The sequence below is a fragment of the Platalea leucorodia genome (genome assembly GCF_965183815.1).
Source record: "Platalea leucorodia genome assembly, chromosome: 8".
Classification (NCBI taxonomy): Eukaryota; Metazoa; Chordata; class Aves; order Pelecaniformes; family Threskiornithidae; genus Platalea; species Platalea leucorodia.
The window spans coordinates 41,738,229-41,760,822 of NC_138830.1; the positions used below are offsets into that span (position 1 = coordinate 41,738,229).

The window sequence follows — 22,594 nt, forward strand, 5'->3', positions numbered from 1 at the left end:
TGCTATGCACTTCCATTTAAAAACAGTTGTGAAGTCTCCTGAGTAGGAACTGAAAACCCTGTACCACCATCAGAGCTACATCTTCTGGCCTTTCCCCTCCAAAATCGTAACAGATATTTTTAACGTGTTTTTGAGTAGCAGTGGGAAAGCATGCAGGCTGTAGAGATTGAGGAAGATACTGAGAGCATTTGACCAACTCTTAACGTCTTTTACTGGATTTGGACTCAAACCATTGTGTGCTTCCTTTGCTTATAACTTCACCTCTTTTGTGAATCAAACCCAGCTTTTCTGTTGTGCAAATTGTACAGGAGAGTGAGGTCCAGAGAAAGATTTCTTTCTGCCTCTGAGCACCGCTACGAACTCTTACTTAAGAGAGCAAGACCATTCATCTTGAGCACCTTGCAGGTTGTTTTTTCTTTCAAAAACTTCTTTCAAAGGCGGAGCATAGGCGAGTGATCTGAATGATGAGAACAAGCTGTAAGCCCCACACTGATGTACCAGGTCCCTGGGCAACATTTCAGATGGCAAAGGCCGACTGTTTGCATTCGCCTTATGGACATGTCTGTATGTGATACCTTCTATTATCCATGCTAGTTAAGCAAGCTTCTTCCTGAGAGGGGGATTAGGATGCTTTGATAACACTGTATTAATATGGAGTTAGCCATATACGTATGAAGTGTTTAATTAATTAATTTTGCAGATATTTTTGGTTATGTAAATCAAACCCAAGCAATAAGTCCTGTTGCTGGAGGTAGCTAGCGGGCCAGCTACCTTGCAAACAGATGTCCGGCTGTGAATTCATCAAAGGATCGCGTGTACGATTCTTAGCGTTTCTTCTCATTATCACATTTATCAGGGAGTGCAGATGAGCTGGTTTCCCTACGTCCTGTCGGATGGTTGCTTTAGAGGGAGGAGTTGGGTCTCTGCTGGGCACAGGCGGTGCTGGGGATGCAGCATCTTCCCTGCCCATACGCCTGCTGGGGACGCACCAGCTTGGGCAGGCTGGGGCTGGTCCCAGGGCTTTGGCAGAGAAGGGCGGGGGTATCTTGGGCACTCCTGGGGCAGCCAAGCAAGACAGGCTCCTTTCTGCAGCCTGAAAAGCTGGGGCATGTTCACCTCCTTCTCTGTTTTTTAAATGACTTGTATTCGTCCGGTCTGCTTAAGATAAAATTTAAGATTTGTATTCAAAGATGCTGACTGACATGTTTCCTTTATGAATTCTTGTGGATTACTATTGATTTTTGACTGTGGTTTTCAAAATCCTACTTCTAGGACTCTGGAGATTTCCCTGCTGCAATAATAATGTATTGTCATTCTTAATATCTCAGATCCTTGACACAATATTCATATTAAAACCACAAAAAAGCTACATTAGAGTAACACCGAGGGTCTGACTGGAACCCACCAAGGCAGGGGAAATCAAAGTTGAGGCTGAAAATTAGGGCTGACACTGTGAAATGTATCCCATTGTACTTAAGTACTGGAGTTCATCTGTGATCGCAAGATCACTTGCATTTGAGAGGTGGATTCCTCCATACAGCAGGAATGAGTTATGATGTGTTGTAAAACATCAGGATTAACTGTTGTAGTTCAGAGTGCCTATTTTTGTGGAGAGCTACATAAACCAGTGTCATGGAAGTCACTTTAACATATTTTATGAACTTTTGTTCTCTTTCACATACAGCGCTATTAAAAATTTATTCTGCGTTTCTGCTGCTTGCATAGTAATTCTGGATCAAATTGTTCAGGTCAATAAGGAGAGAACGAAAATACCACAGCATTATCTGTGTGAGCTTGTAGGCATTTTCCCTTTAACTATATCACCGCAACGATGTTTTGCGGACATTCACTGTGCTTTACATAAGCGTGATGGATGATTTGAGTTATTCACCTGATGTAAATACGTTGTCTCAATGTTTGTGGCACCACTGAGGTATTGGAAGGCCTTCCATTTGACCGTATCTTTTGACCTTTCTCATACCATCTCCTTGGGAGTTAAATTCTTCCAGTCAAATTTTTTTCTTGCTAAGTTTGAGAGCCTAGTCCAGTTGTTCATTGGTTTCTCAGCACTCAATGCGAAACCCTGTGGAGCGTTAGGAGTGCGAGTTGAGAAGTGAGAGGGAAGTTTCCTGTGGTTGAGGAGAGGCCAGGAGGGTGTTGCAAGCTGGTGGACACCTCTGAGGGATGTGGGCTGCTCATTTGCACGGGGGGCACACGGTTCTCTGCTGCTGCCACCCACGTTAGCATCAGGAGGGGAGCAGAAGTGTTCTGACAAAATTAAGCAAATCAGATATGTGGGTTTAGATTTCATAGCGAGGTGTTTTAACCATATTTTTATTAATGGTTTTAGAAATAGCTGTTCATCCCCCTTTCCATCTGCTTCTCTCTTACGTTTTTAATGCTCATGTGAGAGCCCATCTGATGTTACCCTTCTAGTTCATTGAGGCAATGTGAAAGGGTTTCTTTACAAATGAGGATTACGGGTCATTTGTACATACCTAGGATCTCTTTTTTTGGTGCTGTTTTTAGCAGTGAACAGGTATGGACATAAAGTAGATGCATGGCATCCCGTCAGAGAGGAGCATTTGAAACTTGGTGAGCTAAAGCATCTGAGGAACTCCACACACCAATATGCACAGTTTGTGCAACGTGACTTATTAGTCACTAATCTCAATGATGACTGAGCGGCATGTGAAGGTGTATTATTTTGACATAGATGCTTACCAGCTTTACTCGTTATCTGCTTCTGAAGACAGCCATAGACCAAACTGAAATTTGGTGTACTTAAGTGGGACTCCATTAACACCAGAACTGTGCTATGGTGCACAAAATGTCTCATTAAATTTGGATATTCAGCAGCACTTGTAGCATTCACATATGTTGTTTGCTGTTACAGACATTCAGGTATTGGGCAGCTCAGCGTTACCCCAGCAGCTTTCAAAGATGTGGCAATTTCTAGATCAAATTATTTTTGGAAAGGCCAGCTGAAGTTACACGTTTACCTGGAATGCTTATTTTCCCCTGGGGTGATGGCTAATGCCTTTCCCTGATCACGCTGCTGGCACTTTGCATTGGTTAACATGATTTGAAGGGTAAATACTGGTAACTTACTGATTCAGCATGCAACTATTGGTTCTTTCACCTACTGCAAATCACAGTTTTTAGCATATACACCAACGTCCCCAAAGCATAGTGTAAATGTTTGGAAAAGATGTGTGGTTACTGCTTGCATGTACCATCAGGGTGAGGTATTTAACTTGAAAATACCAAGAACTAGTCAACATTAAACAACATTGGGTCACAAAACTCTCTTAAATAGAGAAAAATCATTAAAGCAGACTTTAAAAACACACACGTGCCCTAACAGTATCACAGCTGATCAGTTTAAAGTAAATTCAGTATTTCCAGCAAAAAAATTGGGTTTGTTCCTTTGAAATTATGTATGCCTAAATTAATCTTTCAAGTGAGTTATAAATCCCTGTAAACGGGGTTAGCATTGGAATGAAGATAAATCATGTTTCCTTGGTGAAAATCTAATAATAGCTGTCGGGTCCATACAGCACTGCTCAGATGTAGATCCCCTGTTCTGTGACCATGATGCGCCCTGAGGAGCTCACGCTGCCTGCCCGCGAGATCAGGCTCAATGCTGGGTGCTTTCAGTATTTTAAGAGTTTTATTAAAATTATGACCCTTGAACTGGTGCGAGCAGATGTGCACCTAAAACGAGGAAACAAAAGAACTGGATTGCTTAACTTTTGAAGAAGCAAGATGAGATTTTTTAGTTTAAGAGTGATGATAATCCTGAGTCTATTCAAGCATCACAAGGCCAACTGCTGCTTTGTTAACCTGTGTCAGAACACAGCTTTTTTGGGGCGACGGGGGCAGACTGGCAGTACAAAGGCGCTGCGTAGCAGTGCAGGTGAGGCTGAGCAGCGCGGCTCTGGCGAGGTGTGCTGACCTCCCTGACCTGGTACCCTTCACAGGAATTAAGTTCGTTGTTTTACAGAGTCAGACTTTAAAAAAAAAAAAAAAAAAAATTCCTTTGAGGCCCTTCCCATCCTTATCTAGGAGGGGTGTTGGGGAGCCCTCGGTAACCAGGATCTTGGAGAATTGTTAGTATTAAACTGCTGTCAAATTACCAAAGTGTAATGATGTACTGGACATGCACTTTCAGCCACTGTCTCTTCAGTGTGTCGACGAATGTCAAAGGGAATATTTTGTGACAGTTCCTTGTGACCCAGATTCCACAGAAGTCTCTTATAAAATAATCTTTGAGCGAGCGCTACTTGCACGTCCTAAGGACACCTCAGCCCCGTGAACCCAAAGGTAGGAGTGAAGCTGCTGTGCACTGCGAGATCTATGACTTTCTATCTGAGAATTTCAGTCTTGTTTGATAGTTCAGCCTTTGTGCCCTGCAGATCCATTTTAAATTGTCTGAAGCAGGAATAAATCTATTAAAATGACCACCCTTTTTTTTTTTTTTTTAATAATACAAGATGGGTCTGTGAAGAGGTGTTAAAAAGTAAAAATGAAAGGCAGAAGTTGTAAGGAAAACCTGTTCATTGGACAAACCTGCAATGCAGTAAATAATAACCCCAGAGGTGAAAGACAGCCTGTTCTAGAAAAAAGGCAGTGGAAAAGACTTTTTTTTTTTCCTCTCTCTCTTTTTTTTTTTTTTTTTTTTTCTGTGGGTCTAGGGGAGAAAAGGTCCTTTATTCTTTAGTAACTTTTCTGATTTTAAATATGTGCTTGTCTGGTCATAAGGAGCAAGGTCATTCCTACTGCTCAGGGCCTAGGCTTTGTGCTGGCGTTGGCGGGAGCTTCTCTCCTCTCTTCTTTTCCTCCCTCCCTCTATCTCTCCTTTTCTTTTTCTCCTGAGGTGCAGATGGCCACATTTGCAGGTTAACTGGAACAGCTGGAGGCACATTATTAGCTTCCTGCTGCTAACTCATATTTGCTTAGATTTTTTTTTTTTTAACAGCAACATAATTTACAAGTAGTAGGCCAGTGACAAAGCTGGCATGTTCTAAATCTGCATCTGATTTATATAATGCTGTTGCTTATCAGTGAATGAGGTCATAATTATTGCTTTGTACCATTAAATAGCATAAATATATAAACTGTTATACAAATTGCGGCAAATGTTTCCTCTAGGGAGCTCTAGACAAAATTTTAATGTAGTGCATTTGTCTGTGGTGGCAGTTTCTATGGTATATAATAATGTTGATAAATTTTACTGTAGCAAGTGACATTTTATAACATTAATCCTGGTGGTAAAAATCTGAAGAATACTACAGCTGTGTACTGGTGGGTGCAAGAAGAATGAGAGCTTTTGACACCAAGTGAATTGATTTTAATAGTGCTTTAAGGCTCCAAAGCACGAAGACAGTGCAGAGATGGCAAATCCTTCACTGGAAGGGAAGAGGACTTGGGCAGGCGCTGGACAGCGAGGCACCGGGGAGCTTGACTTGATGATGGTGATAATTAATTCTTTTAAAAATCTTTATTGATTAATACATCCTTTGCTTTGAAAAAGCAAAAGGAAACCAAATGGTGCAATGAAAGCACTTAAAATCCTCATTGGTTATTTAAACTCTGTGCATGTGAGTGAAGACCCTGTAATAATTAGAGGTGCAGCACCTGGGCTCAAATAATTGTTTCAGATGTCAGACATGTGGGCGCACAGCCCACTCGTGCCGAGCCTGCCCGTGCTGGCTGCCACCAAAGCTCCCTGCTGCCGAGGTGCACTGCCGCACGGCCAGGGACGAGCGAGTGCGCAAGTGCAGCCCCACGCGTGCTAAATGGGAACACACCGGCAGAGTAAATGAACTTGCGACACGAGAAGTGTGAGAAGTTCTTCCTCTGACTTCACTTGCATGTAGCAGGAATAGGGTGATACTGGCAGGTTTTAGCACACAGGCAAATAACAGCATAGATGATGCTGCAGGTTTTGCGATCCTTTTGAAATTGCTTTGTGATCCCGGTCCCAGTGCCTGGGCTGCGGTTTGCCCGTGCTCGCTGTGCAGACGGCGGGGTGGCATGGCACTGCTGACGATGCTGGGCCCAGCAAAGTCCCCACCAGGAAGCCCTGGGATCGTCACCACCTGTGCCTGAGGTGCCTGGCGAAAGCAGCTGATGGCGCTCCCCTCCTCAGGGAGACCTGCCGGGCGCGGAGGCAGGGGGCAGCCCCAGAGTGAGCCCAAGAAGGGTTGGAGGATTGGTTTGTTTTGCTTTTATTCCTGGAATAAGGAGTGCTCAAGGCGGACTGTCCGGAGATGGTGGGCACAGTCCCAGTGTCTGGTGGGGTGCATGGGCCGAATGTATCAGCTTATGCACTTCCCCCTGTTGCCCCAGAAGGACGGTGCAGGCAGGCAAGGGGACTGGTTTGCTCCAAGCCAGGGCAGTGGGCAGGGGCCAGCTCCAAGCCACCGCCAGCAGACCGACTTCTTTGGGACAGCTGCAGCCCGCTCACCCACAGCTGTCCCGCCTGTTCCTCCTCCTGGTACAAGGTGTCTTTCACAAAGTGCAAGTGTACCTGTATCTTGTGGACGTTGACCCAAGCAACTGTACTGCTGCCCAGGGTACTGGCTCTAGCCAAAGGCAGGAGGAAGAGATGTGGGAGGCTAAGAGAAAAGTTTTATCCTGTTTGTGCACAAGTTGTGTTTCTGAAACAGGAATGGTATTTCAGGTGCTCAGTTGTCTGTGTATTCGTTATCCACGTGATTTCACTGTTAAACAAAACTGATGAGATGCTTCAGCTGCCACGTGATCTTGGTGGCTGCCAAGCACAGGTGAATCCCTTCTATCTACATCAGATGCAGCACAGAAAATAATTGAATGCATGAAACCGAATTATCCTTAGAGGCAGGAATTCCTAATTGAGACACGCTTGGCAGAAGTATTCGGTATAAAATCTTGATGCAATAGACATTTTTTTCTCTTTTGTGATTAGTCTTAAAACTAGCAACTGCTTCTCACCTGATCACAAAACACAGTGACACGAGAAAGGCACTTGTGTTCCATGAACACACAGTCATAACTTACGCACCTGTACTTATTACTTATTGCTCTTAATGAATTTCCAGGCTGGTCTCAGAAATGTCATGTATTTACTGAAAAAGAATACCAGAAATGGTCCTGCTTCACCATTAATTTGTTAAGATGCTCATTTTCTCCAGAGAAGCTTTCAAAAATAAACGGATAACTCAAATGAGAGTCCTGGAGGGCACTATACTTGGGACACTTTTGTAAAAAATGAGCAATGCACTCTTCGTACTCGGTCATTTAGACTGCTGTCACCCTTCCCCACCTGAAAGTGTATTTTTCTGTTTTCTTCATGGTGTGACTTCTTTCCTTTTCAAATTCATGCTTCTGCTTCAGTAGTGTCAAAGTTGGAGCTATGTCTAAAGATGGCATGTTAAAATTGCAACCCCACAGCCACAGGGAAAGTCCCAGTGACTTCAGGCTGAACAGCACTGAGGTGTCTTGACACACACCATGGTATCTTGTCTGCGTTTTCCTTGTGAAACCCTGACATGTCCTGTATGGGTTTTCCTTCAGTTGTTTGTTTCCTGCGTCATTAGCGTTTCACATGCCCACAATTCCTCTCTGAGAAATCGTATGTGTTCTCCTGCTACCCTTTTAGACACAAAGTTTATTGAGTGGTTTGAGGATTAGTCTACTGTTCTCTCTCTGAGCTGAAGTGCTGTTATTTGAACAATGTGTAAGGAATCCTCCCCGCCAGAGGCCGTGCCTCCCCGTCCCTCCGCACCACCTGGGGATGAAGAGCAGGGGGCTGAGCAGCCCCCCTCGCCTGGTGGCACATGGGGTGCTGGTCTTTAAGCTCAGCCCCAGATACACACAGGTACAGGCTATAAACCTTGCTACTGGCTTATGTGGTTGAAGTTTCGGACACCGGCATCGCTTTTAAAATGCGGACGTGCCCAAGAGAGCTGAACCTCGCAGCTGTGGTGCTGGAGGCATTGTGTTGTAGTCAGCAATGGGAAGCCTGTGGCGAAGGCATAGGAGCAGTATGGAAGTGCAGGGAATGGCAGTGGACAGTGTTGTACCGGGAGAGCCTCCCTCCACCTTCCTTTGCCTGGTCTTCCTTTGTCAGACCTCTCGCCCGCACAGGGCAACAGCGTCTCCGGGACGCTCCATCCGTGGGCCTTCCCTTTGCTCCAGCTGCTGGCTGGAGTGGTGGGTGAGAGCTGAGCTCCATGACTGGTGGTCTCTGTCCCTTTGGAGGATCACAGAAGGTGCTGCGGGAGTGCCATCTGGCAATGGCTTTGGAGGCCCGAGTTTTGTTTTCCAGGATCAGCAGATTTTGAAAGTGTATCGCTTGTCAACTTTGCACTTCTTAGCAAATTCCTGTACAATGCTTTATGGCTTGTGCACAAGTTAAAAAATAATAATATTATTCTCATGGCTGCCTTTAAAATTTCTAGAAATAAAAGCATCTTACAACGTACTCTGGAAATGTGAATCCTATGCTGTAAGGTACGTATGTTTGTAATGATTAATCGGCTCAGCTCAATAGATACCTGAATCATGTTTAATAATAGCAGGGGCTGCGTGAATTCAGGCAACCTTTGTTGATGTATTCTGCAATACTGTGGTGATGCACGGCATCCTGCGGAGACCGCCAGGCCAGCCCCGGCACTAGGCAGGTCACAGAAACTGCCTCAGAATCTTAGAAGAAGCTTGTGGTCTCCCACAACGGGAGCCGGGTGAGCAGCCAGAAGCTCGTGCTGTCGCTCCCGAGTTCACAGCCTCACCCTCCGGCAGCGCCAGCGGATGAGGGGGCTGTGGGTAGGCCTGGCTGTGTTTATTTGCTTCAACATCTTAACGCAATTACAAAGCTGATGTGTGTCCAGCCAGCTCAGTCTGTGGCAGCATTTGGTTAGTCTTTAAAGGATGGTGAAGATGCGTTTGATGCCTGTGCATGAAGCAACAGGGCCATCTAGAATAAAAGCCTACATTACATTTATTTCTGCAAAGTTGCTCTGCATTTGTGTGTTTACCACAAGCACTTATGCTTGAATGCGGTGTGTGATTTTTTTTTTTTTTCAGCTACTGTAAATAGATCATCTTTACAGACCACAATAAAATGTTTGTGTAATGCTTAACTGTACATTAAGTAAAAACCTGCGTTGGAATATCCCCGTATTCTTTCTATCGGGTAAATAAGAGCATAAAGGCGAGTATCCCCACCACTCCCATTACTGTTTGCAGCACTTAGTTACATTAGAAAAATGAGGCATTGTTCTGCCAACTTTTGTTTCCCTCCATTTGTGTTACTTACCGCTTATGAATCCAGCATGCCAGCCTATGAAGCGATGACTTCTGAAATGCAGCTATCATGGCACACGTAGGTACCACGGCACGGCCACTGCCAGGAGTCAATGGCTAGCACCAGTCTCCTGTGCTTGCAACTAGAGCGTTATTGGTTTGAGCTGGCACATAACTAATAGCATTTGGAAGGTGTAGGTGTTGCGTTGTCTGCTGAAGCATGACTTGTATTGCATAAAGCATCATGGTGTTCTTAAATAGGCTAAAAGGGGTTTTCAGCTGTGGTCAATTATTGGGCTGTTGCACCGACAGTGTGCAGGGTGTTTGGGTGGTAATAGGGGCCTGTATTGTATTGACACCTCGCCTGCGGCTTTGCAGACAAACTGAAGCAGTTGATGTGTTTTGCAGTTCCTACAGCTGTTCGGGAGTGTTGCAGGTTTATAAATATATTGCAGAATCTCTTTCTGTACGCTTTTGCTCCGCTGCCTTGCGCATTGCTCCAGGAGGTGTGCATGTCTTCTCCTCTTCCTCTTAAGACTGAGCACTGCTGAGACTACAGCTTCACTGCTGCGTAAATTTGTACAACTGGACGTGCTCCCCTCGCCGCCCCTCCAGGTAGCACGAGGGCAGGAGGCAACTCCAGCTACTGCAGTTCAGCTCCAGACCGGGGCAACTATTTTACAGGGGGCTTGAGGGCAGGAACCGAGGTTCAAAACTGCCTCTGCTCCTATGGAGAAATCGATATTTAGCCATAAAACCAGGAGGGGCATGGTTGGGAATCACAGCCTGAACGAGAGGGTTTCAATATTGTCATAGAAGATAAAACAAGAGGAAAACATTTTTGAATTTACTCTTTGTGTATTGAGGCCTTTTATGATTCATCAGTAAGTAAATATAAGCTAAGGGAGTGATTTGTTTCTAACAAGCTTATAAAATACTAGAGTCATTTGTGAGTTTATTGGAGTGCTGATTATAAACATTCCCTCATGCACACTCCTTTGTGTCAAATTAACATTCAAAATACAAATATTGTATCTTTGAATATTTCTGTAATCTCTTCCCAAGTATTTGAGATCTTCGATGAGAGACGATTGATAGTGTCACATGAAAAGTAGCCGAGCGCTCTGTCGCAGTTTTGGACGTATTTTTCATTTCTTTGGCATTTGCTTTGCTCATGCTGCTTCTTTGAATTGCCTACTCCATGCTCTAGCATTTAGGTTTTTGATACAATGCATAATTGATGCTCATCTAGCTGCAAAGATTCAACTCTTGTGTATGCCGCGCTGCCTGTGTGCGGCTTCCCAGGATGTGCCCTGCGACCCGGCGGTGCAGTTGCGTGATGGAAGGAGCAGCTGGTTGCACTGGGGCTGGGTGGCCTCGGCATGGCTCCCCGCAGCCTGACGGGGCGGTTCAGGCACACGGGTGGCACTGGGGGCATCCTGGGTCTACCAAAGCGCTCCCCCAAGGAGCTGGACTTTGGGACCTCACGAGCCTCAGGTGTGATTAGAAAGGGAGCCCCATTCTTGTGCTTTCTCTTGTGCACTAATGCATTTTCTGCTGGTAATCATAAGGAATAGAAATGTAAAGAATAGACATGGTCTGCCACACATCCCTTAGGTCACTGGTTTAGACCCATCCCCTGTAGGCAGTTTTCCCAAAGGATGTGCTGTGTGTGGAGGGTGTCCTGAGGCCAGAGCTCATGGGGTGCTGCTGGTTGGGACTGGGGAGCTTTGGGGAACACATCTTGGTTGAGCTCCTTGCTGCCTCTATGGCTACAGAAGTGCCATTTCACCCCCTCCATATCCGTCCAGCAGGTGTATTTATAGTTTAATTGGACTGACCTGTTGTTTTTATTTTACAATTTCATTTTCTCCCTTTCCCACTAAAGCACTCCTTATATTGTCATTGTCAGTGCCCAGATTCTTTGCTTTTCCTGTCACTGTGTAACTTGTTTTTACTAAGCAGAGGAAAATCCTGCAAGGGCGGGTCTTAGGCTAACATTATTATAGTGGCTGCCATTTAAAAAGTCAATTTTTGCCTACAGGCAAAGTATTGTTATCAGAGTTCGTACCTGTTTTGCATATATACGATTGTATCTTCCCTACCTCTCTGGGGTGACAGGAGCAAATGCCGACTTCTTAATGCCGATCATTGAATCCAAGCTTAAAATAAGAGCTCACAAGAAAAATGAAGAATAAAATGGTGGGTAGCAGGTCTCTGACAGACCTTTATTGTTTCCTCCTTTCTGGTTCAAACAGGGACTCCATGACAGTCTGATTTAGGATCTTATTTTATTTGAGGGAGCAGCTGAAACGCAGCTTGATTTTTTCCTCTCATTTTTCATTCTTCCTCAGTAACTTTTGCAGGGCTGTGGAATATGCTCCTTCTCATCTGGGCTTATTAGGTGGATACCCCCAAATCTGTTTCAAGTTCAATGAGTGTGCATCAAGCCCTTCACTACAGCAATTCTTCTACCTTTTGGACCCTTCCAAGTCATTTCGGCCACTTCGGCACAGCTCCAGTCTGTTACTGCGCCCACGCCTGAAGGTGCTGTCCTGCTTGGCCCTGCCTGCCCTCTGTGGCTGGGAACTTCTTAGCGCTTCTTTGTGGGCAGGGGCTTGTGGCTTGGATTTTTTTTTCTTTTTTTTTGTTTTGTTTTGTTTTTAAAAATGTAACTTCTGAGAATGAGTGGAGTCACGGGAAACCTGTACAATGCCATGAGCCTGAGATCTGGGTGAGTTTAAGCAAAACCAGCTGTGTAGCAGTCCCGTTGTTAACGAGCCATCATATCTTCCTGGCTGGCGTTGTGTTTTGATACGGTGGCATGTTCACACTTTGCTGCAGCTGGAAGAGGGCTTCTTCGGCGCCCTTGTAGGATTGGCATTTCCAGATCCCTTTATTTGACCAAAAATACAGACTTTCCTTACATCTTACACTAAGTTTTCTGTCACAGCCCACATATGTTCTGTGGAATCTGTCTACAGCATAAGAGTTTGCACGTGGCCTTCCTTAATGGATTAAAAAGCTAATGACATACAAAATGAAGAAATTGTGTTTCTAAAAAATAAAATCAAGCTGGCCATCTTGTGCACTGACAGCATATCTACCAACAGCCATACGCCTGGCTGAGCTACCCACATAATAAAATATAAAAAGATTTGTTTACAAAGGCAAAAGCCAAATTACTTTGAGTTTAGGAGCCTGGAAGAAGATTTCTGCCCATGTTGCCAACCTGCTGATGCTCCGCACGGCTGCGCAGGGTGCATGCACTGGCCCTCTGCGGAGAGCTCGGAGCAACTGTTTCACTGCTACCTGTCCAGCTCCTTGTGCTGGACAAATCCAGCTCTAGATCATATGTGAAGTGTGCAAGACAGCTGGCTCATGTGCAGAACAAATGTAAAGGTGATACTAGTTTGATATTAGGTTTTATGTATTGTAATCAATGTTTGTATGTTAGGTAAGTGCTACCAAGAGTAACTTTACGGTCTGTGCTATGCAGAGTCATTGCTTGGCAGTGAGATCTCTTCGAAAAGGTCACTGGGTTACAGCTTTTCTTCTTATTCGAGATGAAGCTGCTACAGGGTATGATTTCCACCTGGACTGTGGAGTGTTAATCGAGCAAATCCCATCAATATCAATGGGAGATGCTCTGTACATTCACTTGTGCATATTCCCACAGTACAAGAATATATGTCTGCATAATGCAGAGATGCTTAAGATGTTTTCTTCTTTTCATGCAGATTCTTCTTTTTGACTGCCTTAAGGAATATCATGCGCTACTGCACCTTAGGATTCCTGACTTAAAATATGTCTGATAGGAGTTTTTCATTCTTTTGGGCATATTTGCACTTAACGAGCTTTGAGAGATATTCATGCCATGCAAAATCAGTCACCTATCTTAGCCAGCCAGACCTTATTTAGTCACCCTTGGTTCCCTCTATTGGCAATGGCATCTCATTTCATCAGCTCCAGTAACTGGTTTGTTTCCCCAAGCTCCCGCCCTACTCCGTGGGGAGAGGGAGCGAGGGATATGCCTTGGGGTGGGGGCTGGGGACAGGAGCCTACCCAGGGCTGGGCTGCGGCGTGTGTTCAGCCCTCATACGAACCAGTAAGCTCCAGTGCCGTTGTGCTAAATGATCTCGTCAAGATAGCTGGGTAACTGGCACTTTTTTTCCCCCCCCAAGAAAAAGCTGAGAGATGTTTCCATTTTTTTGCTTGTCTGCCTGTATTTTAAGGAAGAATTTTAGAATTTTGGTCCGTAAGCTGATAACAACGCCATAAGAGATTGCTTTTCAACCAGAGACTTTTCCATAACAGTACTGTTTCTTAATAAGAAAAGAAGGTGAATTCATATGTAAAAAAAAAAATGCATTTGTTTAATCTGAATACGTGAGTGCAAACCGCCCCAACGTTACAGGAGCGCAGCATTTGGCCAATCTCCGAGCCCTTTGGTGATCTGCAGCAAAAATAATGCTCACAGTTGGTTTTCACTTGCAGTTATAACTTTATACCCACTGCATCATTTCCCAGATATCTATACTAATATAAGCTTTAATTTGACCGTAGCTGATACTGCTGTAAAATTTACACTACTGGATAGGTATTTCCATGTTTGTGCAGAATTTGCAATATCAGAATAAGGCCCCTCACACCAGTTCACGGGTACTCACTCAAGAGGCATCGCACCAGTGCAGGGATAACTGAATCTTTCTTTGCTGATGCAAATAAAACTCTACCCACCCCGCCCCCCCCCAAAGTTTGACATTTATCATACTTCGATGCCTGAAAGAACCTTCAATGTTTCTCAGTTAAACTACATTTAGAAGTGTTTTCATTTTGTTATGTGTGCTGTTTTTATCTCTCCTTTTACCAGTTTTACTGTGCGTTGCTGAATGTAGTTGACAACAACTGTCTTGTAGCCTGTCATGTTAATTATATACTATTAGAGACCATTAATCTGATGATTATTTACACGATAGATTTATAGTCTATCATGTCAATGTGTACTTGGGAAACTGTAATCTGAAGATTGGGGACACACATCAGCGGGAGTTCGCGTGTTTAAAAAGTACTGTGTGCCATCCCGAGTGTGCCCGGCTAGCGCAGGGGGCTGGCAGCCAGGGCTGAATGCCACCCCGACTTGGATCCCCACCCCAGGAACCTGCCTTCGGGCAGACAAAAATGCACCCAGCGTTTGGCTTTTAAGCAGTAGCTGCGGGACGCAGCTGCTGCCCTGGCGCAGGTGCCTGGGCAAGGGAGGGGGCTGCCGGTAAGAGGGAAGGCTCTGCCTTTGGCAGCTCTGCTCGAGTCCTGGCAGCTCTGGGGGCCTCTGTGCGCCCACGGTCGATGCACGCTGGGACTGCAGGAGGTCTGGGTGGGATGTGGTGGGGAGGGGGCACCTTGCGGCTCTGGTGGCCCTGGTGCTGAGGCTGGGGAACGTGCCAGGCCTGTAAAACACGTAAAAAGGGCTTTACACCCATTTAAACTTGGTTTAAAGCTTTGCATGTTTTAAAAGCACTTGGCATATTCCAGTGGGATGTTTAATAAGAGTATAATGATGTTTTAATTTTAATTTTTAATTTCACAAGAAGAATAGATGCCAAGTAGATACTAGTTATTGCTGTTTGTCTGTATTGAGCTCTTCGATGTGATATTGTCAATAGGATCAGAGGATGGACGTATTCCTGCTGTGTAGCAATGCAGGGAGCTGTTTCTAGGGAAGAGAAGAGACTGGAGAAGAGACCAGGAGTAATAAGGGATATTCAGATTTAAGTGACACGATGGCATGAGGGAGGCTAGTGCAGGGAATGGGCTGTGTGGCCATGGGCCTGGATTCAGGCTTGTATTACTTCAGTTCCACCAGGTATCAACATTAAACTTGAAATAATACAGCTGTGAATGTATCAAAACACTGAAATACACGACTAGGGTTGAGTTGTGTGGGAATGTGGTGTTTTTATTAACCTCTAGCTGTTCTTAGGGGTTCATTAGCTTTATTCAGACTCATTCTGTGTGTGTATGGGCTCGCACACTCAAAGGCAGCATGTGTTTCTTTTCCAGTACAGGTTTTGCATTTCCATGGAAGCTACTGGAGTTATTCCTTAATGAACTATTGTGAAGGAACAGCCAGACCTATAAGACTTTAGTCCACAAGAAGTTTCAATGTACGCTATTAAAAAAAGGCATCTTCAGAGAAAGGCTGATAGAGTGTGAAGTTACTGTGCTAAAGTGTAGTGCATTTCTATAAATTATCTTTATGCAGTTTCCCAGATTAATATCTAAATCTAAAATAAAGCTCTGCAGGCGGGGTCCCTCTGGGGCTCTGCAGTCAGCAGATAGATGATGCACAACTCCATGAACTCCTTTGAACTTTCAGATTTTATTTTTCTTGTAAACCGAAAATTAAGCTGATCAAGACAGGCTCGGCGGACCCATCTCGTGTGTCTGAGGTTCAGCCTTCCCCATAGGAAGCGGTGCAGCGGGGGAGCGCGCAGCCTGTGGCCGGGAGGGAGGCAGGGGCTCTGGAGCAGCGCAGGAACCGCCGTGGCAGTCGGTAGGAAACTCCCTGCAATCTCATCCCCAGTCCCTCTGGGACCGTGCTTCTTTTTAATGGTCATTTTAATATTGCAGTGTACTGACATGTACTGGAGGCAGTGAACTTACAAGCTACCCTATAAATAATTTGGCATCTAATTCTGCATATTTTGAGCTTGATGCCCCCTGAGATGATGAAAAGAGTTTAAAGCCCGTTGTGTGGTTAGGCTAATTTAGCCTGAAAAAGAATACCTTTTCAAGGCCACAGATGCGTGTAAGAAGTACATCACAAGAAGCCTTGGCGTTTGTTACTGGGATTCCATAGGCACTTCCTCTAGCACCTATGTTTGCCAGCAGGTCCTGTGGCTTCTGTCTTCTAATATCTTCCCTGATTTCCCAAATCCTGTTCCCCTGGAGAGCTTCCCCAGCTGGAGAATGGCGATAGCCCCTTCGTGCTGTCAGACCCTTGTCTGGGCTGCCCATCCCTTGGAAAAGCATGAAGAACAGAACTGATTTTAATGAGTCTCATCCAAAAGCAAATGTAAGGAAAACCAAGAAAAATACACGCGAATGCACATTGGGAACTCTTTGTATTTTTGTTGGTTTTCCTTACGTAGTTTCTAGAAAAATCCAAGCCTCTGTGTTATCATTTTTCATTAAAGTGATGTTTCTAACCACAGTGGACAGCTCTCATATCCCTTGAAAACTTATAATAGTAAAATTGTCATAAGGATGAAGCAGGAATGCAAGATTTTATTAAACAATCTTCGTCTCATAAAAGACATCAGTGTTATGCCATTCTAGATCATATAAATATATTTCAAAGCAGAATCATATTTCAGCAGAGAGATAAAGCACAAAAGAATATGAGTAACGGATACCAACATAAAATATTAAACCATCCAAGAAGGGGTGTAGGTGTATGTTTATCCACACGGGCAAGTCAGGGGCTGCGAGCAAGGCAAGATTTTGGCAATATATCAGCAGAGCCATGAGCACAGATAGCCGTGGCAGTTTGTGTGTGTGTTTTGTGGTGGCGGGGGGGTTTTGGCATGGTTTCTCGCAGCGCGGAGCTGGGCGTTTCTGTACAGCCGCGTGAAACGCTGTGGGAACATGACGGGTGTCTTTAGTCTGGCAGAGTCGTCAAAGGGAGATATGAGCTCTACCTGGATAAATAAGTATAAATAGTTTTCTTTCTGATATGTGACCAGATTATTTTCCAGTTGATTTCCAGCCAAGGTCCCAAGTGGGCCACAGATCAAAAAAAGATAAGGGTCAGTTACAAGGTTGAGCTCATTCGGCGTTGCCATAGTAACTGACCTCCAGCATCCCTGGGAGGACGGCACCCAGCTCCCCAGGTGACATTTCTGCTGCCACACCATCAATCCGCTGCCTTTCACTGCCCGGGCTGCCTAATCGCTGGGGCGCCGCGCCGCAGAGCGGCTCTGTGCAGCTGGCCCACACCGGGACAGGAGCGCGGGGTCCCCTCGCCCTGCAGCCGCACCACCAGTGAGGGAGGGGCTCAGCTCTGTCCTCCAGGATTAATTACAAAAATGTAATGGAGCGATGTGGTCCAAATGGTTTGTATATCAGGTCAGGCGCTTAAACAGCAACGGCATGAAGAAATGTCGCCTGTACAGCAGACGTCGTCTTCATCCGATGTAAGCATCTGCAAATTTGCCATCCCCTCGTAGCAGTCACATCCTGTTCTCGGACCTTGGTTTTACCTCCGTCGTTGGATTGTTTTTAATGAAAACCAGTGCTGAAGTGGTGCCAGCCAGGCGAGGGGTTGAAGTGGTTCTCCACAGGCTTTGTTTGGAGGGGGGTGTCCATCACTGTCATCCTGCCCTGGTCCCAGCCCCTTGCTCCTTCACAGCCACATGGGAAAATTACTGGGGAAGCTCCTGCTTTTCTTATGTTATAAATTTTTCCCTTGGCATACTTATTTACTGGGAAATGAATTGCATAAACAGAGTAGTTCCATGCAGTTTTCATTTTATTTCCCTGTGTTCATTCCAATTTTATTCATTTCTATTATAATTAGAGCACATAGCCCATTTAATTCTACCAGATTTATGATATAATGGACAGGAGAAGGTTCTCTATGAACATAGTATATTAATGCTTTTTTACACTGAATTACAGTATTTCAAAGTTCATTAAAAGTGCGGTTAATTCATGGATGTGTACATCTGAGTACAGAAAAGATATTCCCCTTTATTGCCTTAATTTGCTGCAGTGGAGTAGAAATATACTGGTCTGGGAAGCTATACTATGGGATGTACATGTTGTTGTTGGGAGCGAGCATCAGATTGTCTTACACGATCTCTCAAATTAGGACCATTGCGGTTATTCCATAAGGGAAAATTTTGCTTTATTAAATCAAGTTGAAGAGAGAAGTTTTAACTAACAGTAAAGACAATGCAATCTTGATTTTTATTGTTCAAATCTCCTATTTGTTATTGGTGTGATAACATGTTGGAACACGACAGTGTTAATGCGTACTTTTATATTGCCATTAATATAGTTATAATTAGAAATGCAGCTGATACAGTACATGGGTTTAATACAGCATTATTAATTATACTGCATCCTCGCCAGGAGGCTGCTAGTGTCGGTTCTCTTAGAGGCTTAGAGACTCATTGTAATATGTATTAAATGCACATTGCTGCAGCAGAAATAGCTTTATGGAGAAGCATATTCTCACTCTAAAATGGGCAGAACGACAGTGTAAGTGCTACTAAGCACCCTATCAACATATTTAAAACTATCCTGCAAACGCATCCGAACTTGGGAACAATGAGCGACGTGCTTCGCCACCGCAGTTCAGCTGGGTCTGTGCAACCCGCTAATCCTCGCTAACAGGCAGTAAATTACGTACCTCCAAATTTATACAAATGCCTGCCTTTGACATCAGTGGGCACCACCCAGGTTTCACCTTCAGGATTCAGATAATCAGCTCTCATTCCTACCGGCTTCCCTCAAGACCAGTATGGAAATAAGTATGTGTCTGCCAGGGATCAAATGCTTTTGGAGACAAAAGTAGGTACTGAAAACATTACAGGATACTATCATCTCCCCATGATACTTTTACACAAAGCGCTCTGTTCCTCTTTTGGCCTGACATAGTTTCAGCCTGACAGAATTCAGCAGGCCTGCTTGTTTTAAACAAGAGCACATCCTATTATTTTTTTGAGAAATGAAGTGTAAAATTAATGCTTATTATTTTGAGCTCAGGGAAAAAAAAGGCAAGAAACCCAAGATTCTCGTTTGCTGTGCATTGCTCGTTTAGTCTTGTAATCAATTGATCCCCGCACAGATACACTTATGGAGAAATGGGAGAAGATCTAGCACAGCAAGCTGTAAAAATCTGCATTTTATTTTACAAATGAGAGGGGCTGCATAATTCACTTGAGTTATGTAGGTCTCTCAAAGATGCTTGTCATGTTTAAAAAAAAAAAGGGGGGGGAGGGAATAAAAAATGAGGGAAATGATTATATGTTTTCTGTTGCTAACGCCCAGCTCCACACATTTGACTGGAGCGTTGGCTGTCATGCTGCATTGTCAAAAAGCCGCCTTGCATGTACCTATATGATCTTATATAATTCAAGGAAGTTATTCTCCAAAGGTGACTGAGTATCTCTATACATGCGCCGTGTTTCTGTGTAAAATAATATGCTGTAAAATGCCATAGAGGAGAGAGTGATTATAGCAGCAATTCTATCTATATCTTTGGGCATTTTCATATTTTGAATACACAGGCATGAAAAGAGAAACGTTTGTCATGCTAACCATGGTACTTTTTCCCCCCTTTTTTCTTCCTGGATGGTTTTATAGACACAAGAAATACATAATGGACTCCTGTGGGAGTGGAATAAAAACCCCCACCGGTGAGGAGAAGGCCTTATAATTCAGAAGTGGATTTGCAAATCAAAAGGTCTTGCCTCGAGTGGGATAAATTTCCAGATCTGCAGGAACCCATTATGTTTTATTATTTTTCATTCGAGTTTTAGTTTGTTTGTTATGGGTTTAACTATTTAAAATACTGCGGGGATCAGCCAAGAAAATACACAATCTCTGTTACCTAATTAAACACACCAAGCTTGTAAGAATATACTTCAATTGAAATGCTGAGCGGTGTTGTTTTTTTTTAATTTTACTGAAATTATAGGTATTTAGGCTGCAAAAGGAGCAGTCATCTAATCAGCAGTATGTGTCTGTCCATATTTATGAACACATGTGCTCACACAGGACCATAGACTGTACATGAATCACTGTTTTACAAATACCCAGTATGTGGAGGGTAGAAAATTAATGTCAAACATGATTTCTCTGATTTACTCATAGAAGGAATTCATTCCATTCCCCCCAGTACCTGCTTTGTCCTCTCCAGGTTTATTGCAGCGTTCGGTTGCTGTACACAGCTGTGTGGCTGGGCATGCTCAGGATGCTCAGCGCAAGGCACATATATCCCTGCCCCATCCTTCCTCCCCTCCGGAGCAGACTGCAAAGATCGCACAAAGCCAAAACTTTTCAGGCGAGGGTCTGATGGGAGAAGCCAGCCTTACGCTACAGTGAGAGAAGAGGGTCAGGTTTTGAAACCCATCTGTCAGAGGGGGGGATGTGCCTATCTGTGGTGGCTGCCCAAACAGAGAATTGCAAACCTCGTTCTGTCCTAGAAATATCCCAGTCCCTGGCTATGGCTGCCCAGGGAATTCCTAGAGCTGCTGCCATGGAGCCACCAGCCCTTTCATCTTTCTGTTTCTGACTCTTTCCTCCCTTCCCAACCTGACTATTCACTTCTCCCCATCCCACCTCCCCCTTCCCCACCGCAGCTCCAGTGCCAGCGGTCACCGTCAGCACCCTGCTCTCACCCTGTGTGCTGCCGCTGCTGTGCAGGGCAGAGCACCCATTGCCACACACGTTTCCAGAGCCCACCCAGCCTCGGGACGGCACAGGCAGCTCACCGCTGGCACGTGCTGCTGCGCAAGGCGCTGCATGGAGATTTTTTTTTTTTTTTTTTAATTATTGTTATTTTTCACACTGCATGGAGGGCCCTTCAAGGTCCGCGTACTCTGGGAATTGCCTCCAGCTGCAAACGTGCCAAGGTGCAAACGTGTGAGAGCCACCACGTGCTTGCCTCCCCGGCACCGCACTCCCCACCTTGTAAAAGGGCTTTGGGATGCTGAGAGTACCAAAGGCCTTATAGAAAACAATAATTGCCCTCTGTTTAGCTCTTTTAAAGATGTAAAAAGCTAATTTAGAGCAATTGTAAGTGAAGACCATGCTTCTGAAGGCTCACGTTATTTGCAAGATCCAAATGCATTTGGCAAGAGATTAGTTCATGGTATAATGTAGTCATTTCTTAGGTGTCTTGGAACTCAAAATTGAAGTCGGTGAGATTTGAAGATACAAAAAGAGTTGAATGTACTTCAAAAGACTTACTTTAGTTTTTAAAATATGTTTTCACGAGAAGTGCACATGCGCTACCACAATGAAGGAAAGACTCATTTTCAGGAAGTATTTACAAGAACAATCAGCAAAATTTTTAAATTTTTGGTGGTTTTTGATTTATATAAACTGTACATTATGTTGTCTAAATTTCTACCACTTCCTCCTCCACTTCAAGAAAACTAAAGGATTGTTTCATTTTATGTGTGGAAATTGCCTTGATATGGCTTCAATACGTCAAAAAAAGACCCAACTGCACCCAAACCCACAAATGTCAGTAAACAGAGAAACATATCATCTTACAAAAGTGGTAGGCTAGCAACAATAGTAATAATTACTGTTACTTCCCTATGAGTTCAGCTAGAACATAGGGGCATTTAAAATGAGCCCTGTGTATTCAGTGCTTAAGATATATGACACAGAAATTACACTTTCAAATGACATTTAAATATCTTCAATGGTCTCTTCAGCTTGGAAAAAGCCAAGAGAGATAAAATTAAGGCTGACACCGCTCTGGGCTCCTGCTATTCTCTGATAGTTTCTTCCTCTCCTGTATATTTGCAGTGTAATCTGAGGTGAAGATGGCATTTCAGCCCACTCTCAGTGTTGTTGGTTGAATTCACGCTGTTAAATTCATTTTAAATGCTGTTTGACTATTTAATAATCTATACCCAGAGCAGGGATGCTCTCCCTTTGTGGTAGGATGCGAGGTGGAGCGTTGCGGTGTTGTCACGAGCCTGGGAGCAGGCGCGTGGGTTCCCGGCGGGTTGATGGCAGTGCCGCTTTCGTTGCAACTGAAAATCGGCGCCCCTAAATGTGACTGGGGGCTGTACACCTGAACGCCTCGCGCGGGCGGCTCGGCCCGCTTTTCTGATGAGGCCGGAGCCGCGGCAATGTCTGCGGGTCCTTGGAGCTGTGCGCGCCGGCGCGGGCGTTTCTCGCCGACTGCTGCATCCCCGACGCTAATCTGCTGTGTCACTAACAAGTTGTATCATTTGAACCTTGCAGAGGAAGGCATCAATCATGAGTGCAAGCTGTGTAACCAGATGTTTGACTCTCCGGCAAAGCTCCTGTGTCACCTGATTGAGCACAGCTTTGAGGGGATGGGAGGCACATTCAAATGCCCTGTTTGTTTCACAGGTAAGACAGGGAGGCCAAGACAAGCCTCAGCGTGCATGGCTTGATCCAGAAATGACACTCGGGGGATTTGTAAAATACTGTATTCCTCTCCTTGAGAAACAGAAATTCTGTGCTTGGAAATGTTCAAAATATCATCTGTCTGAAACCGGGGCTCGCTCTGAAGAGCAGCACTGTGGCG

At 44.6% G+C, this 22,594-nt stretch overlaps 1 protein-coding gene across 2 annotated transcripts in view; it reads left to right on the forward strand.

Annotated features, from left to right (window-relative positions):
• ZNF423 (zinc finger protein 423) overlaps positions 1-22,594 on the forward strand; it is a 235,536-nt gene that overhangs the window by 189,254 nt on the left and 23,688 nt on the right. For both annotated transcript variants that reach the window (XR_014228937.1, XM_082318973.1), the window contains one exon: positions 22,285-22,416. Coding sequence is in view for 1 of the 2 variants with exons in the window: in XM_082318973.1 (XP_082175099.1) it covers positions 22,285-22,416 (132 nt within the window). In the remaining variant the exon portion in view is untranslated. The remainder of the gene's footprint in view (positions 1-22,284; positions 22,417-22,594) is intronic.